This window comes from Sebastes umbrosus, chromosome 10, assembly GCF_015220745.1.
Source record: "Sebastes umbrosus isolate fSebUmb1 chromosome 10, fSebUmb1.pri, whole genome shotgun sequence".
NCBI lineage: Eukaryota > Metazoa > Chordata > Actinopteri > Perciformes > Sebastidae > Sebastes > Sebastes umbrosus.
The window spans coordinates 6,552,702-6,572,618 of record NC_051278.1 but is presented as its reverse complement, the minus strand read 5'-3'; the positions used below and the strand labels follow the sequence as shown (position 1 = coordinate 6,572,618).

Here is a 19,917-nt window from a genome sequence, read left to right as displayed (position 1 = left end):
TCGAAATCTCAGATTTATTTATTTTTCCTCAATGTGGCCCTAATACCCCGTCGTACCATAGACCTACAACAATGATAAATAAAAATGAAATTATAAACAAAAAACAGTTATTCATTTCCATTTTTATAAATCCACAAGGAGCCACTGGAGAGGAGCTGAAGACCCGGATGTGGCACCGGAGATACAGGTTGCAGACCCCTGGCCTAGACAAACTACACCTTCCAGCACCCTACTGTAGGGTTTAAGAGGTTAAACTTGACATCAAACACTTCTTTTTACATGTGGAAATTGAATTAGGCTTAATTTAGGCAAGGCAATGCAAGTTTATTTATATAGCACATTTCATACACAAAGGCAATTCAAAGTGCTTCACATATATAAAAGCAAGATAAAAGAGAACAAAGTGCATAAGATAAAAATTAATATAAAAGTATAAGTTAAAAGAAAAAAATTAAAGGGACTGTTTGTAACTTTTTAAGCGTATAAATGTACCTGGTCGGGACACATGCGTGCTCGCGTGTGGCTTAAGTCTCTGCTCCGCTGCCTGCTTGTCTTCACACGCGCGTTCTCGCTGCCTCGCTCCACCTCTAGACGTGCATGCGCGCTCACTACACACTGCAGAAGAGTTAGTAGCTCTGAGAATATCTAGTGAATGTGCAGTGGACGTTTGTGCAGAAATAAATGCCGCAGCTCCTCCAGACCAACGGAGGTTTTCCGTGTCTTGTGAAGTGACGGGGCTCCGCAGTGACAAACGTTATCACCGTTTGACTTAAAGGGACTATTTGTAACTTTCAGAAATGCTTCTTAACAGCGACACCTGTGGCCGTGAAATCAACAAAAGTCAGCGCCGGGCTCGTGCTTGTGCTCGCTCTAAATGGACATGAACGAGCATCGCTCAAAACACTGAGGCAACACACGTCAGCTAAAAGCACAAAATCACATATATTTCAGCTGCTTGGCAGTAATGTTAGCTGACCAGACGAAGGTCTCTCCATGAATCAATGCTGATACTGTGTTTGCTTCTCCTGCCTCAGCGCAGGCTTCAGCAGCAGGGCTCCCCAGCGAGAAACTCGTCTCCCTCCGCCCTCCGCCGGAGAGAGCAGGAAGACACCGGCAACTGGTCGGCAACCGGTCGGTAACGAGACGGTAACGTTTCTCTCTGCGGAGCCCCGTTACTTCCCAAGACACGGGAAACCTCTGTTGGTCTGGTGAAGCTGCAGCAGTTATTTCTGCACAAACGTCCACTGTACATTCACTAGATATTCTCAGAGCTAAACTAACTCTTCTGCAGTGTGGAGAGAGCGCGCGTTCACGTCTAGAGGTGGAGCGAGACAGCGAGAACGCGTGCGCTGTCTGAGTGAAGGCGAGCAGGCAGAGGAGACGAGACAGCGGCCACATGCGAGCGCGCATGTGTGCCGACCCGCTACATTTATACGCTTAGAAAGTTACAAACAGTCCCTTTAACGTCAACAGGTGTCGCTATTAATAAGCATTTCTGAAAGTTACAAATAGTCCCTTTAAAAGGATAATAAAAGCAATCTAAAGACAGTAAAGTGCAGCAACTAAGGATCTTAGATAACTTTGTTTCTGTCTAGTGAGGGAGGAAATCAATCAATGCATTTGCTGTGATTGTTTAATGTAAAGAGTTTGAAGATGCATATCTATCTTGGAGGGAGTGACTGACATCTCTTCTGTCTACACCGGATGTGCACCCTTCCTCTCCTTCCTCTCCTTCCTCCTCCTCCTCCTCCTCCTCTTCCTCCTCCTCTCTGTGTCTTCCTTCCGGCTCGCCGACAGAAAGTTGAGGGCGGTTCAGTTCAGCGGCCAACTGGGCTCTTTTTACACATAATGGACAGCCAGGGAAGGAAAGTGGTGGTGTGTGACAACGGCACCGGGGTAAGTTCACTCCTCTCTCCGGTTTAACGACCTCTAAACCCCCGGTAACTCGCTTTATAACCGGTCCCGGTATGAAGAAACGATTCACTGAAACAGGAAGTGGGGCTGTCAACGGCCAAGCTAAGCTAACGTTAACCAAGGCCTATTGAAGGAGGTTAGGACACGGGTGTTGGATTTTGTGCTACAGCGCATGCGCAGTGTAACTCAGATTCTACTGCGCATGTGCAGTACCATTTGAGATATGACGCGTGATGCAGCCTCCTTTCCATAGGCCTTGGGTGGGTAGCTAACTAGCTAGCTTGTTAGCTTGCTAATTTTCATTCATCCAGACTTGACACAGAAACAGCACGTAGAGAGGGTTTAACTATCAGAATAAATGCTTAATACACACCTCATGTTATACCTCTCACTGTGATATAAACCCCCCAAATTAATATACTAAGGTTACTAAGCTAAAGCAGCTAGCTAGCATGCTAATGAACTGCTAGCATTTAACAGCTGTCTCTTTGACACTGTCTTGCAGCTTTATTATCTCCTTTCAGTCATTTCACTGGTTTGTTTTGATGCAGTATGTCTGTTGCATATTTGTTTTAATGATCAAGACCAGTAGGTAGATTTTGTGTCAGCTAAGCTATGTGTAATGTTAGTTAGTTAGGCCATGTCAGGTTAATGAGGAACCACCTTTTGTGTTTTCCTGTTTTGCAGCAACTTCCTGGATAGAAATGTCACCTAACTTGCTGTTAGTAAAGTCTTTAGGCCTTTTTCCTTTCATGCATTCCTCCTTAATCAGCTTTGTTTTTAACATATCTTTACTGGATAGATGAGGGGTTGACATACTTTAAGGAAAATGTAGGTATGTAATAAGAAACATTACAAAACAGTCCTCAACAGAGTGGGAAATAACCACCAGGACACCAGCCCAAAGTTTGTCATTCCTGCACTTGCTGTTAGTAATAGTGATGGGAATTTAGGCTCTTTTTAGTGAGCCAGATCATTTGGCTCACCAAGAAGAGCCGGCTCTTTCGGCTCCCAAACGGGCTCATCGTTTTACCACTTCTGCCTTTTTATAAGTCAGCCAAATTTAGCTTTAGCTGTTTTGACCTATGATTAGTATGTGTGCACATACATCACTTAAATTATTCAATGTAATTATACTAAACCTTATTATTTCCAGAATACCATAATTTTACATGCTGCTTCGTTTCCGACTGTCACTCATCTTTTCTACTATCCGCGCACCGCACCGCACCGCACCGCACCGCACCGCACCGCACCCTCTTTCTCTCCTCCTCTCCCTCCTGCTCTGTACCTGTAGACCGCACGGAGAAGATCGTCCTATCATTCTGCCTTGAATTAAGTAAAAAAAAAAAGAACGTCTCTCGGACGGGAGCCGGCTCTTATCGTTCTTTGAACCGGCTCGTTCGCGACCAACACATCACTAGTTAGTAAGGTCTTATGCCTTTTTTACTCTTATGCATTCGTCCTTAATCAGCTTTGTTTTAACATATCTTTACTGGACAGATGAGGGGTTGACATACTTTAAGGAAAATGTAAGTACGTAATAGGAAACATTACAAAACAGTCCTCAATAGAGTGGGAAATAACCACCCTAACCAGCCCAAAGTTAGTCATTTCTGCAGCACATTTTGTGGTTGCTTTGTCACAACCTAGCTGGTTGGTTTAATAAGATAAGATAAGATATCAGCAAACAGAGTGAAACACAGGAGCGGTAAAGGTATAGAAAAATTATAAAAACAATAATAGAGATATAAAAGATACAGAGTGAATGGGTGAACATAGTGTGTGCAGACCGTCAATAAATAAATGTAATATGTAAATATGTGCATTCTATAAAGTGGTATATAGGATGTATAGTGTAAAGTGCGCCAGTGGTTAGAGTCCAAGATGGTTGCAGATAGTGCATGTTTAAAGTTGTTAAAGTCCTCATAGTTCTCATATGGGGGTCAGCCTTGCTTGTGGAGCGTAATAGTCCACTTTGCTCCTGAATTTAGGGGATTTTCAAGCTGCTTGTTGACAAAATGAGCAGATTCTACCCCATCCAGCATATAACATTTAGCTGACTATGTGTTTATATTAAAGAATTACTCATTGCACACTTTTAGATCGTAAGGACGTCAGCAGTCAGAGAGGATGTTGGCTCATGTTACTGACTAATAAGGCTTTTTTTGAGAGCAAGAGCTTTATGCAAAGCCAGAAAAAAAAGCCGGCCCTGTGTCAGGGTTGAACTGAGAAGTCAAGAGGAAGTGAGATGAGTCTGAACCACAGTCACGTACGTCAGCGACACATTTTAAGAGCCCTGATACGTTTCACATCATTTATGTTTACTGTAAAATCTGAGTGTTGAACATTTCTTTGCACCTCTACCAAGCACACACAGCTGCAAAACAAGGTGAAAGACAACTCTGACTTGTTTGGTTTACTTGTAAATTGTACACTAAAGCTCAACAAGGTAAACTGGTTCTGTAAGATGATTAATAAAACAGCAGATTTTAATTACATTACAGACAGTTTCGGGTCAGTTACTCTTACCGTCTTCTTTAACCAATTTCCTTTGTTCAGGCAGGGTAGTAGTGACCTGTGTGCACTGATTCTTAAAGTTTACTTCCCTGCTTTGTGGATCTTCTTTGAATTTACTATGATTCTCTGAGCTCATGTCATGTCCACACAGTACTAATGATTGTCTCTATTTCTGAAAAATACTGTCACACCAAACAAAACCAAACCAAACCAACAAATTTGCATTAATGCGTTATCACGTTAACGTTGACAGCCCTACTTTTAATATGAAATTAACCAAAATTGTATGTTTATTTTTATTGTTAAAAGCTAAATCAACTTAAAAAAACATTAAAAAGGACCTATTATGCTTATTTTCAGGTGCACACTTGTATTTTAGGTTTCTACTAGAACATGTTAACATGCTTTAATGTTCAAAAACTGCTTTATCTTTCTCATACCGGCTGTGCTGCAGCACCTCTTTTCACTCAACTGCTCAAACTAGCTTTGTTTGAGGGCGTGCCAAACTAGCCGCTATGCAAAAGTGTTACTTGGTGACATCACCATGTTACGGAAGAAAAGGCGAGGTGTTTCAGGCAGTTCAGGAGCAGAGTTTCTGTGGACTTTGTAACTTTGCAGACCTTTTACATGCACAAAAAAACTATATAACACACTAAAGGAAAGGGAAAAAGCATGAAAGCATAATAGGTCCTCTTTAAATACATGTAAGGTTTTCTACCATTGTGCTGGAGGCTGAAGCAGGGGCTGGCTGCAGATGTTCATTCTCATTCACACACACACACACACACACACACACACACACACACACACACACACACACATAGATGGCACTGTAGCGTCGGCGGGTACATTTATATCTCCGTCTAAATGCTAATTAAGCCCACTCTTATCAGCAGGATGACCGTGACGTTGTCTTGCTCTATTGCACAGTTTTATCTCATCAGTACTTAAATGGACTTCCTCACATCACTTCCTCTGTGCTTTGGTTTTCTTGTCTCTCTCTCTTTTAGTTTGTCAAGTGCGGCTATGGAGGCTCCAACTTCCCAGAGCACATCTTCCCTGCGCTTGTTGGGAGGCCCATCATTCGCTCGACAGCCAAAGTCGGAAACATTGAGATCAAGGTAGGAACTGGTCCACCTGAATGTTCCTGGAGTGATTGTTTCATCTCACCAGAAAGTCTTGATTTCACGGGCAAACATGGTCAGGAAGAGAAAAAAATATAACCTGCAAACAGAGCAGAGTCAATTTCTAATATAAGCACAATGTCAAAGTCACAGACTGTCTAATTCCACTCTAAAAGATCTGTTATATTTTTATAGTGAGCTCCAGTAAGAGTCCCATTTCAGTTCTGAAATAACAGAAGCTCTACCAGCTTGTATTAGACATCCTCCCATTACAAACAAAGAGTATCTCCAGTGCAAATCTTTGTATAGATGGTGGGACGATTTACCTATCTCCCGATTCGATACTATCACAATACTCCGATTCCATATGTATTGTGATTCGATATTACGATTTATTGCGATTTTTGTTTACGTTTTTTTAACACTAGACCATGGGAAAAAGTTGAATCATACTTCTGTATATCATGAGGCATATTTCCAAAAACGATACACATCACATGTAAGTCTTTTTGACTTTTATTTCAGCTGCATCATATACTGCATAGAGAAGTGGTAAATAAAATGCACAATGTACAATAGAATGAAAATAATAGCTGTTCCTGCTTATCAAGCAAGTGTTATCCTTTAAATTAACATCCTTCACACCTGAAATTGATCTTACATTGTCCTTTCAAAACCCTGGAATTTTAAAGTGGTAATAAGATGTGCCAAAAATATACTTTTTGAGTGCACATTTAGTTGTACCTGCTCTTAATCAGCAGATTTCTGCCAGTTTTCAATATTATTTTAGCATGAACCTATCTGTCTCTATCTTTCTCCTGTTCTTTCCGATTCTTTTGTTTATTCATCTTTTTTTATATATATATATATATGTATATCTACCTTCCTCTTCCTCCATGTTTTGTTCCCCCCACGATGAAGTAGAATGCCCAGAAGATGGTAAGTTCAGGTTGATGTGTGCCTCCTGTTCTTGCCTGCTCCGGAGAGTTGTGTCATGTTTTGAACTCAACCAAAAAAAACAAGCTCTTTATTTGTTTTAGATCATTTCATGTTATTTTACTCACACAATGACTCCATTCTCCCACATCATAACTAGTTTGCGTTGTTGAGTGGCAGAGAGTCAGATAGATATACAGCCATTACGTTAATGCGCTCTTCTCTCCAGGCTGAACGTGTTGCAGAAATGGCTGTGATGAATCATAGGCCAGCTGTTATCGATGCAGTGCTAAAAGAGATTTTGGAGCGATTCCAGATTTTCAGAGTCTCTGATCTGCTGGCGCATCTTGACAGCTACACCTCCCCACAATCCTGCTGCTGAGATAATCACAACAGTCTTCAGCTAAAAAAGAACTTAAAATGTCAGATGTGAACGCTTGGTGATAAATGTTGTGCGTCACAGATCTGTTTACCTCCCTCTGATGACACCACAAACATATCTTATTTAGGGAATGTCCAGGTCAGAGCATTTTTCTCAGTATCTGCCAGTGTCTCACCTTTACAAGTGCAGAGGAAGTGTCCACACTTGAGGGTGCATGGCAGACAGCTGAAAGTTGGAGACGGAAGCACATCTGTTTTCCTTTTTCCTTTTTTTTATTGAGACCACATGGAGGCAGTGCCTGTGACTGGTACTTCTGTTAATGCCAAAGCACACAGGATGAACCCATAAAATGGCTGCCTTCAGTAGTCTTTTGATGTCTCCAAGTGGAACGTGAGATGCTTGACTGTGTGGCTAACACTGAGCTCTAACCCAGCAGTTGTTTACATTGCCAGGCTGCCTTGCATGCATCTAGTTGAATGGTGCTAAAACAAGTGGTTTACTGTAGCTAGAGGGAAACACAAGTGTTTCCAGGTGTAGATGCATGGAAAATAATGGCTTGTCGTGCATGCTGGGTAACTGAGTTTTAAAGAAAAAAGCGAGGACATTAATGCAGCTGTCGTCATCTAACAGATGACTCAGCTTGATGATCCAGTTTTCTCTGATTTTATGAGACCAGCAGGCCGAGGGGACAAGTTGAAATGTTTATTGCCCTAAACTAATACCAAGTGGAGAGCTACACTGCAGAGCTTCTAAATATTTACCCTTGTTGACCTCTCCCTGCAGGACCTCATGGTGGGGGACGAGGCCAGCGAGCTGCGCTCCATGCTGGAGGTCAACTACCCCATGGAGAACGGCATCGTCAGGAACTGGGATGACATGAAGCACCTGTGGGACTACACCTTTGGCCCAGAGAAGCTCAACATCGACTCCCGCAACTGCAAGATCTTGTTGACCGAGCCACCCATGAACCCCACCAAGAACCGCGAAAAAATCATTGAGGTATGTCAACATTTTATTTGTGTATGTGTGGGCAGCCTGAAGGAATTTTATAGTTGTGTGTATCGGGGGGGTTGTTGAATAAGTAAAGGATAATGTACAGCATACATGTATTTTAGGGATGGGGGAAAAAATCAATACATCATAGTATTGCAATATTGTATCGATACACGGACGCCAAGTATTGATTTTTTATTATATAAACTATTAACCTCTTAACAATCCAACTTTTTTTAATTCTGTCTGTCAGAGGTTGTAGCGGGCTGAGTCTTAAAGCTAGAATGAAGTGTCATATGAAACTAGAAAACCTAAGAAATCGATTGGTATCGATCACGTCATGTTAGCTTGTCGGGAAGAATGCTAAATAACACTCCAAAAGGAAAAACTGGCATTTTCAAAGTGGTCCCTTGACCTCTGACCTCAAGATATGTGAATGAAAACTATGAGAAGTGAAAACTGTATTTTATTAGATTCATTTCATTAACCTTTATTTAACCAGGTTAGACCCATTGAGATTAAAATCTCTTTTTCAAAGCGACTTGGCCAAGAATGGCAGTAGTACAAACAGTTTCATACGCACACATTAAAAAAACAATAGATCAGCTCAAAGGTGCCATAAAAGATAAAACAGATGTTGACAAACTACATAATTTAGAGTTGAAAAAATCTTATCTCAGCATATCGCAAAATATTTAAAATCATAGTAAGATCATATTGTGATTTGTTTTCATCAACAATCAGTTGTACTCACTGTCTGATGTTTCCTGGTTTCTCCTACAGGTGATGTTTGAGACCTACCAGTTTTCAGGAGTCTACATTGCTATTCAAGCTGTGCTGACGCTGTATGCCCAAGGTAGGAAGACACACATGCGTGATCAGGTTACGAGTTTAATCAGTTTCCATATCACAGAGATTCCCAGGTGTTCACCCACAAATTAGATTTACCCTGACACCAATGTTATAACTGGTAAATGATTAGTAGTTCAGCAGCTCAGAGGCAGAAAGCCTTTCATTTTAATTGTGGAAATATTCTTGTGTGGCAGCATGTACCTACCACACCTTTGTCAAATAGGTTGTGCAAAGATTTGTTTGGTGAGGCTACCTGGATACCAGATCTGTTATTCTTTTGTGCCAGACAGTCTAGACAGTCACATGAACATTACTTTATAATGTTCCAGTGACGGACATGATATCCTGACAGTATCTGAAGTGTTCGGATGGGTTAAAGCCCACCTGTGTGGTGCTTCAAGCAGGATCAGATGAAACTATTAGCACCCACAGTGAGACTGCATGAGGTCTGTGCACTGCTCTACCATTTTGTCTCCGAGTTTATTACCCACTGAGCCGTTATTAGCGGTTAATTCTTACATTAGATGTGTTATCTTGCCAGGTTTTGTGTGTTTACCCAGCTAACAATCAGTAGCCCAAAGCACACACTGGATAAAACTCAGACACAAACACACCTAGCTTGGTAGAATTGTAGATTATTAACTGTAGTGTGTATGTGTGTGTGTGTTTTAGGCCTTCTGACCGGTGTGGTGGTGGACTCGGGTGACGGTGTGACACACATCTGTCCAGTGTATGAGGGCTTCAGCCTGCCCCATCTGACAAGACGTCTGGACATCGCAGGCAGGGACATCACCCGCTACCTCATCAAGGTATCCAGTCAGTCCATGACAGTCTCCGGATTCAAAGACTACAAAAACTAGCAGTGCAAACACGTTAATTAGTCAATAGAGTTCATGAGTGTGTCATTTTGATTGATCTTCAGATGGTAGATTCTAGATAATAAGACATAGTGGTGCTGCATCATCATAATGTACAGCAGCACCGTCATTCTGCTTCCAAAATAGGTTGTTTAATTCATATTTTCATTCATTCACTAGTTTGTAATCATGGTTTTAAATTGACCTAAAGGTACAATTGTGTTGAGTTTTAATGTGTGTTGTAAAATGTCCCAAGTTTGTGCAGCATAAACACCAAAAGCAGTTTCCCCAAAATGTAGTGTTTGCACATGGGACTTTAAGTGTTAAGCTGAGTATACCCTGTACGTTTTTGGCCCGAATTTTGAGCCGCATGACTCATTTTAGAGTCGGACGGAATCTCAGCTTTGTCAGGCGTCGTTTGCCGTGCAGTGTCGGAGGGGACCGAGGATAGATTAACTCCTCCCGACCGGCCGTTGGACGGCCGTCCATGGACTCACGCACAGTTGAAGCAGAGCCACGAGCTGATTCTCCAACATCAGTGCCTTATTTCTACTCTTTTTTTTTTTTTTTTTTTTTTTTTTTTTTACAGTAATCAGAGCTATCAAGATAACAATGTACAACAGATATAGTAAAACGTAGCTAGCTTACCTCCAATTCTCTACTGTCCTTGTCCCTATACGCCGCGCCTCTTTTTCAGACGTTTCAGCAGACAGGATGGCACAGATGATCAAGGCAGCATGTTTCTGCCTTGTTGGCATTTTTGACGAGGACCTATTAACACGCACAGTGTGAGAACTCACGTCGTGGCTGACGATCGGACTGTACAGTGTGAGCTCATAAATCGTGAGCTTTGGCTTTACATCGCACACGATCTACTCGTACAGTAGGAGTAGGAGTTACACAACAGCATTTCTAAAAATCGTACAGTGTATGCCCAGCTTTAGCCATTCACTTGAACAGGTCAAATAGTGACTCTAGGACCAATTTAATACAAATACTGAGATACAAGAGAAAGATACAAATACTGTACATGAAAAGGAAGGGGAAACTGGCATCTTCTTTGTAAAAGGAAGTAACAAGGTCTTAATTTTGTGAAGGTCTAGTCCTGTTTAAATGAACATATCAAGGGATCTCAGTAAAAAGAAAAACACTTTCTGACCTTCCTCTCCTTCTTTCTGCCTTTTCTCTCCCATCCTCTGGGTGCAGTTGTTGTTGTTGAGGGGTTATGCCTTCAACCACTCTGCAGACTTTGAGACGGTGCGTATGATGAAGGAGAAGCTGTGCTACGTGGGCTACAACATCGAGCAGGAGCAGAAGCTGGCGCTGGAGACCACCGTGCTGGTGGAATCATACACGGTAAATACTCACGTGTTTTCATTTTCAACAACTGATAAATCTAACCTTAGATTTATGTTTAATATAACATCATTTCAGAAGTGAGCCACATGTACAGCATCAGTGCTTGTACAGTCACTCTAATAATACCTATAGAGGAAGTTTAGGATGTGGCTTTTACATATGTTTCACACACTAAGCTAATAATGTGACCGGGTGTTTTGTGGTTGTCACTTCATCAGGTGTGCAGACACAGTAGACAGTATGAAGCCAGACTTAAAAATGAGTTGCTGCCCTCGCATGGACACTGTGCATTATTCACTCTGTTGCCATCAATTGTAATATAAAGACCCCACCAAAAAGAAGATAGGATAAATAGTTTCTGGATAGGATAGGACCAGGTGGACTCTTCATTTGGCCACTTGGATACCCAACGTGTGCCAAATGGGTTTTCTACCTCTTGAAAGGGAATCTGGCTATAAAATACTACTGATATCCACTGTAGGAGGCTATGAGCACACAATGGAGCCTTTGGCCATGACATTCACCCTGTGCATCATCACATTCTACCATTGTGCACAGTATAAAATCAATAAAAAAACAACTACATTGTATAATGGAGTAGTTTTATTATAATAATGATGATGAATATGATCAAGTAAAACTTAGATAATAATAAATAAGATCAATAACAATGTAAATAAGATAACAAAACATAATCCAAAGTCAGGTATGTACATTCAATATGAAAACGGTCAAAAATATTATAAAGTAAAAATGCAATTTCTCGTGCGTTGATTTTGTAACTGAAATATTCATATCATAACAAACATTGTTTGGACAAAATACACTTGGAGTGTTGTTTTAGTAGCGTTGAAGCCTCGTCTTCTAGAAACAATTCAGAAAAAAGACCACCACAGCATTTTATGAAGTTTTTAAAGGCAGTGTTTTAACACAGAGCTCAGTGGTACCGGGTTCATCGGGTAAAAGAGGTAAGCAGCTGTTGGCCATTTCCACGTTCAATAGCAACATATTTCCAGCCCTCTGGGATTCTCTTTTGTGTTTACTTTTTTTAAATGTAAAATTAGTTCTCTTCATGCACACAAGTTTCACATTTCTGCTCAAAATAGCATCGTAGAAAGAATCCCTCCCAAAGGATTTGTTATTCAAAAGTGGCAGTATTTAGAACTAATCAAAACTAATGGGGTAACTAAATCTGTTTCTGCACTGAGTTAAGTAGACTACCACATGCCCGTTGTTGGTTCTGTTGGCTGCTTTAGGACCGGGCAGTGCTGCTGACTAACTGTTTTCTCTGGGACTCAAACATATGGGGGTGCAGAGCTCCTCCACCAGGCTTGCTTTTCTTTCCAAGGCCCTTTTTCCCTGCAGAGGGAACCACAGAATCTAAACGCAGGCCCTGAAGTCTGTGTTACTGCACGCCTTACCGAGCACATGTTGTGTCTCAGAGCTCACTGACCGTGTGTGTTTGGGTTAGTGTAGGCGACTGTGTGTGTGTGTAGGTGTGTGAACATGTATGTGTAAGTATCGTTTTGTGTGCCGAAACAAGGAGGGCAATGTAACTGTGGCCGAAGGGCCCTGAACTGTGCGTTACATCATTTCCTGTGTAGCCACTTTGCGGCGGTGGCTGCCGGGCTCCGCTTCCTCCCACTGCCCTCGGCTGAATGAAGCCTTTTTATAGTCACACACACACATTCACTCTACTCAGCTTGGAGCCGACACACTCGCTGCTTTAACTTGCTGTACAATATTATCTTGGAGGATTTAGACACACAGAGATTTTTCTTTAAAAAGGTTTATTGAGAAGTTATGACTTCCTGTCATACATCACAAACAGCCATTGAACAGTATCAGTCTTAATTCATACATTCAAGATTTATGACTCTCCGTTGAGTCATACATTAAATCCTACCTTTTCAGTGGTGTCATATTTTCCTTTTTTTTCCGTCTCTTTTCATCTCTTCCCTCCCACACATCTCCAGCTGCCAGATGGTCGTGTGATTAAGGTGGGAGGAGAGCGGTTTGAGGCCCCTGAGGCTCTGTTCCAGCCCCACCTCATCAACGTGGAGGGCGTCGGAGTGGCCGAGCTCCTCTTCAACACCATCCACGCAGCCGATATAGACACCAGGTGAGGCCAACGACAGCGTACAGACGCACTCCGATGCCGATAAAGACACATAAAAATATACTGTACTAAGAGTGTTTCTGCTCTAACACACATTAATACACAACATTAACAAGCACACACACACACACAGATGTGCAAAATGGTGGTGTCAGCCCAGCAGAGCTCCCAGTGCAGCAATAGAGGGTTTTAGATGTCAAACTAAATATTTCTTGCACACAGAGTTCTGTATGGAAAGTATGAAAATGTATCTTTTGGTATGTAAAAGAGTGGAAATATGCAAGAAAATGTATGCTTGGAAACCCAATAAGTCATTATTTCTTCCTTGCTGTTGGAGAATTCACCTTAAGTCACTGAGGGACTTAAATCTGTGGTGTCTTGAAAGTACATTTTCAACGTTTGTGGACTTAAAAATGGAAAAAAATCTGCCTATTGGGAAGGAAACTAGTAGAGTTGTTCTGAGACCAGTATCGGAAATGCGTCCGATACTGCCCAAAATTTGGGATCGGGTATCAGCAAGTACGCCAGTCTATGCACCGATCCGATACCATAATTTATTCACGTGGGGAAATAAAATTCTCTTTCCGTCTGCATGTTGTTGGGTCTCTTCCTGCTCTCACCCTCTCTCTGTCTCCCCGTCATCAGGTCTGAGTTCTACAAACACATCGTGTTATCAGGAGGATCCACCATGTACCCGGGCCTGCCGTCTCGCCTGGAGAGGGAACTCAAGCAGCTCTACCTGGAACGTGTGCTCAAGGGAGACGTGGACAAGCTTTCGGTGAGATATCAACCCTTAAACGCCTCATTTACAAATATTTGAAAGATTTGTGTCGATTGCCACCCGATTCGACTGTTATCAGGCCATTAAATAGGCGTTATCAGTCACTATAAGCACCATAGATGTGGGCCAGTAGGGGCCTACTACGCTGTGAAAGTGAAACTTAAGGGCAACACGTTCTAACATGTTGTAAAACTGAATGAAACGTCACGTTTTGAAGACAAACAAAAAGGCTTCTTTAGGTTTAGAGAACAAAACTACAACTTCTTTAGGTTTAGGCAAAAAGTTAGTTTAGAGAAAAACATTGAGTTTTGGGTTAAAATAACTACAAAGACAAAGACAACTACACATTGTTGGTTTCACACGGGATGTGAACTCCAGTCTGCTTGGTGAAAAAAATGTTTTTTGTCCCATCCGCTGTCTACTACAGCGCCTGACTTCGACTTCTGCTCCTGTCATAATTATTACAGTCGCTGATGTGTACTTTTATACCTTCTTTCGGTGATCTACCATGTGAATGGATGATAAAACCTACTAGTGGGTATAGTAGGCCCCTATTGATCCATATCTATGGGGCTTATAGCGACTGGTAACGCCTATTTAGTAACCTGACAACAGCCTAATTGACTGCAATTGCACTGCGACCGATGTAATCTAAAAATAAAAAGTCATATTTAACATTCAGATGAGCCAAAGTCTGGTTTTACTGCACCAGGTCTCTCAGTTGGTGTGAAGTATTATTTCCAGCTGATTCTCTGGGTTTGTTTGAGTTGGCCTAGGCGGGGTTTCCCACATGTGAGAGAGCAGTAAAGTGCCAGAAAGCTTCAACTACCACAGGGAACATATTCGAGTCAGTTTTAGTGTGTAAACGGCTTCACCTGACAGTATCTCCTTTGTCCTGATGAGGTTGACTCCCACACACTGAGACTTCACAGTAGAATAAGTTAAACCCCCTGAATTCTGTACTTGAACCGTCTCTGAAAGGAGCAAAGTTTACCATTATGTTTTGTCTCAGACTGGTGCAGTGTGCGTAGTCCACCACCAGGGGGTGATAGAGGTTAACAGACATTAATTTAACTTAAGCAGAGCACTTTAATGACAACATATGCGGGGTTCACTTCCCACTGATAAATATTTGTTTTGGAAAAATATCCCTACGTTACATTTCCACTTCAGTATCCCAAAGACAGTGATGATTTTACACAGAACTATTTTGTAAACAAAGGTCTACGGATGACTCGTACGTTTAAAAAGCAAGTCATTATGTGCTTCACTTTTCTGCCCACAACTGCAGAAGGTTTCGGTTTTCTTCGACTGTTTACATATCATTCAGGAATGGAAGTCTTTATATGTAGTGATAGTGTTTTTCACATGTCTTTCATGAAAAGTAACTCAAAATGTGTGCAACAAGACGGATCACTTTTTGTTGATAGATCCCCAAATATTTTTTATACCAAATATTTGAAAGATGGCTGTCAAAAGCTTGTAGTTTTCTCTTTCATAGTGACTGTGGCCAGCTTGAATTCATGTCGGTTACAATGGATTCCAATGTTGACAGGGTTTCACAGTGGTGGAAAAGAGTTATCAAAAACATCCATAAAAAACATTCCTGTTCTCTGCTATTTAATATTCTCCGTCTGATCTTCCAAACACTCAAAATATGGCTAAATAAATACGCCGTCTCCATTTGTAGCTTGCACCTTTTAGCTGTTTGTTTGTTGCTCGCAACTCCGTTTAGATAGCTCGCCACGTGAGCACCAAACAGAAGCCGCATCTTTCGCCCTATTTGGTGAAAATATGAATGCTTGGGACATACTGAGGATACAGACCGAGAGCAGAGGAGTGGGTTATGTGGCAGGAGTGGTTTGAGAAGTTTGTTTTGATGCTTCTCCCATCTTAAAATCTTGTCACAATTGGAGTAAATTATGTCTGACATGAATTGAAGTCACTTTTCCCAGCTGATTTTGAGTGGAGTATCAATTTAAAGAGTGTGAAATGCGTCGCTAGATGTGACAAACCCACACAGAATTATCACCCTGCGGTCCCCTTCAGCTTTTCAGAGTCTTTTTAACATCCTTAAAGCTTCAATAGGCAGAACATTTTTGCCGTCATTGGGCAAAAATTCCATAATAACCTTTCAGCATATTGTAATTCAAGTGTTCTGAGAGAAAACTAGACTTCTGCACCTCCTCATGGCTCTGTTTTCAGGCTTTAAAAAATCTAGAGACGAGAGACTTTGGCCAATCACAGGTCATTTCAGAGATTATCCATTTCCAGGTCACATTATTAGGAATTATTGTGATATGATAAATAATTCTTGGCCATTTCATCCGACTGGTTTTCCATCATACTTCCATATTTGGCTCGGTATACTCATGAAACATGTATTAAATTGCATTTTATGTGGTATTACAACAGTCTTTAAAAAGTGAATTTAACTTGATAAACCCTGCAGAAACCCTGACTATGAATTTTGATGAACGTCTCCATGTAGTCCAGACTGAAACTGTGCAAAACCAAGTCCACACTGATGAGAAAAACATTTAGATGTTTATCACATCCGAGCTGAGAAAAACAAAAACGCCGTGACGCTTTGAGCCGCCTGTGACTGCAGGACACTTCTTTGTTACACGGGGGCCGTCTTTTATGTCTTTTGTGTCCCCCTTGTCTCGTAGAAATTTAAGATCCGGATCGAGGATCCTCCCAGGCGAAAGCACATGGTGTTCCTGGGCGGAGCCGTGCTGGCCGACATCATGAAGGACAAGGACAACTTCTGGCTGACCCGGGAGGAGTACCAGGAGAAAGGAGTCCGCGTGCTGGAAAAACTCGGAGTCACCGTCAGATAAAGCACTGGACGGACACACACACACACACACACACACACAGATATACACAAACACACACACATACATGACATGCACACATCTCCCCCTCCTCGCCCACATCGCAGAGTATATATCTATTTATCCCTCTTCTTCTCTCTTTCGGCTCTTGATACTCCTCAAACATCAGAGGGAGTCGAGCCGTCACCTCCTCCTCCTCCTCCTCTCTCCTCTCTGCCTCTCTTCTCTCCTGGCTTGGGATTGGCTCACACTTTTCCTCGCAAGAACCAATTCCATCACACTGAAACCTCCACTTTACTTAATACTACGAATTGAAGGGTTAATGTTGGTGTATGTTGGATTTTCACTGGTGCAGAAGGTTAAAAGCACGGCGGGGAATGTTAACTCTGCTTGTTTACCTCCAAATAGTGAGTGAGAGTTAAATGTGGTGTTTCAGAAAGTTTCCCTCCCTTGATTAAACCTCCGGAGGGGATAAATCGATGCAAAGTTTCTGTAAAGCTTCACAATCAGGGTCCCACCACAAACAGCCACGGGCCGCTTTCAGCATCTGTTCCAGGTGAGCGAGAACTGATCACATTTTTATGTCGGTTTTTTATAAATGATATCATGACTTTTTCTTTTCTGGGAGAGGGATTACTTTTTGTGCTTCTTTTTTGTTTTGTTGGAGTTCAATTTATATCTTTTTTTTCTTTTGTTGCTGTGCACTACTACCATTGTAAATGGAGTGTATTGTGGTAACTGAAGTTCCTCCACGTTATTATGAAGAATTGATTTATAAAGGGACAAATAACGCAAAGGAAAAGCCCCTGAGCTCGACATCGGGCGTGTGACGGTACTTTGTGGGCGGTGAGACGATGTTGGGCGGGAGCGATACTATTTGTTCCTCATCAGACCGCCTCGCCTCTGCCTCCTCCCTCGGTGTAAATCTCAAGCTGAATGAACGGGTGCGAGCAGTTGACGACGCCATAGCACCTCACCCGTCGTATTCCTTCTGATCCACCACAGCACGGAGGCAGTCGCAGGCCGGCGATGATTCGAATCTGGGGCGCCGCAAAACTGGGAAAAATTAAAACGGTATTTTATTCATATCGAAATACTGTTGAGACCATATTTAAGTTCTCCAGTCCTTCACTCCCGACAGTCGTCTTAATGATTACTGGAGGCACTTCTATTTGAAAAATGTGTGTATATTTTTTTTTTCTTCCTCTTACCATGAACGTCTATCCAGTGCCAAGTGCAGTTAATGTTAACTGGATCTCTCATGTTTTAATGTCTTTCTTTTGTCACTGTTTTTATTTTCCTGTGTTGTTCATAGCATAACTGCCTAACGCTGATTTAAATAAAGAAAAGTGATTTATAAGGATGTTTGTTTGGGCAGGTTCTTCTTTTTGACACAATCAGGTTCCTACTTGCAAACCCTCCCGATTTGGAGACTCCTGTTTGTCATCGCCCTTTCCCGGTTTCCTCCCGGGGTCACGATTCTCCAGATTTATGGGAAATTTCCACACCTTTTTTCCTTTTCATTATCTCAACCTGTTTCTGGCTTTGTACAGCATGTATAAGCTCTACTGTTTCCACCCTGACGCCAATAGAGCTACACCAAATGTCGTTTCCCGGCGAAGGAGAGCTGCTCACAACACCACGGTGCGGTTTGAGCTACGCTCACCACACATCACAGCAAAGCCGGTGTGGCGTGGCACAAGCAGGCGCAAGCCATTGTGGGTTTCAGAGCGCAGTGGTGCCGTTGTCATGTTCTGTCTAAAAGGGCCTTCAGTGAGTGAGAGACGGAGAGTACTAAAAGAAAGAAATACTCAAGCAGGGGCAACAATTAATGAATGAAAACTGATGAATATTAGCAGTTTATACCAGATATTCACACAAGTTCACGCCAGAAGAGCGAATTATTCAGTTGTCTTTCCTGAGAATAGAGAGTAAATTTAAAGTAGGCCAATTTAACAAAAAAATGCTCTTGCAGTATACTTATTTTGTTATTTTCATTCTTTAAAAGTCACCAGAATGCAGGAAACAAAGTCTCTGAAACTCAAATTTTATGAGTTATATGAAGACTTATTCTGGGTTTTACTCTGAATAGATGATTTAGTAAACCCAGTGGAGTTCACAGTAGAGTTACAGCTAACAATTTACTTTCATAATTGATTGGTTTTCTTGGTCGTTAAGTTTACTTGCCTTCCTTCAGAAGTCTTTTTGTTCCGACCAACAGTCCAAACACCCCAAAGATAAGATAATATTTGACATTTGTGCTTGAAAAATGTTGACTGATAATCAAATTATTGGCCAAATAATCATTTCAGTTGTAGTTCACAGTTAACAACTGTGTTTTTAGTTATTTCAAGTACCCTAATAGAAAAAACAATCATGTACATGCTGTATGACTACACTTAACTCAGTTCTTCTGTATTATTTGGAGGTTTTAAGAATAATCCCTATGCATGCTGTCTTGTTGCCCAGCCACAATCCACAATCGATCTGACACTAATCAAACAGAAAATGAAGCATGAAAGTTCATCCTTCATGTGATACTGTTGTAAGCTCTCTAGGAAAGATGTCCTAAATAAATAATTGTTGCTTTGTCAGTCGTAAATTGTTATGAAACACAGCCTGTATTAACATGCTCACTGACATGCACCCAGTCAACTCAGGTTGTGAGTCATCTTTGGACTGAGAGGAACAAATTGATAAAAAAGAAAGAAAAAAAAAAAGGTAAAGTTGACTGATGTACATCAGCAAGATCACAAAATAACCTGCCTGCCTGGTGGGAGTGTGTTTGCTTGTTGTCACATCTTTCCCGTCACCACCACCAACGCCAGCCTGCAATATTAACACTCCTGTAATAAATGACTTTTTTACCTACCTGTTGTCCAGCCACAGAAACCCTGACACGGGCTGCTGACTTTATATTGGATCTTAACCTCTTAAGCCCTAGGGTGCTGGAAGGTGTGGTTCACCTAGATAGACATACCCAAAATAAATCAAGAATAGCTCCACAACTACCAGGTCTATATGCATGATCTTGGTCTCTATGGATAGGTAAGACCTCAGAGAATTCATCCCCAGCGTCAGTAACATTGTGACTGTTACTATGCCTGAGTAAACTACGATGAACCAAAGGAAAGATTTACATTTTTATCCTCGCCTAAAATGTTTTCCCCATTAGACAGTGGATAACACCATTATAGCAATGATGCCATGCACAGAGATGCCACTGGATTCATTCAGCAA

At 41.6% G+C, this 19,917-nt stretch overlaps 1 protein-coding gene across 2 annotated transcripts; it reads left to right on the top strand.

Annotated features, from left to right (window-relative positions):
• Positions 1-1,736: 1,736 nt before the first annotated feature.
• LOC119495720 (actin-related protein 2-A) lies at positions 1,737-18,040 on the top strand. 2 transcript variants are annotated; one of them, XM_037782475.1, is made up of 10 exons: positions 1,737-1,896; positions 5,445-5,555; positions 6,483-6,497; positions 7,660-7,875; positions 8,653-8,725; positions 9,394-9,530; positions 10,785-10,934; positions 12,914-13,059; positions 13,702-13,834; positions 16,510-18,040. In XM_037782475.1, the coding sequence occupies exons 1-10, from the start codon at positions 1,849-1,851 to the stop codon at positions 16,678-16,680; spliced, it is 1,200 nt and encodes a 399-aa protein (XP_037638403.1). In that variant the 5' UTR covers positions 1,737-1,848; the 3' UTR covers positions 16,681-18,040. The 2 variants fall into 2 exon arrangements, with proteins under 2 accessions (XP_037638403.1, XP_037638405.1); XM_037782477.1 differs by lacking the exon at positions 6,483-6,497 and having other exon boundaries at positions 1,739-1,896.
• Positions 18,041-19,917: the final 1,877 nt, after the last annotated feature.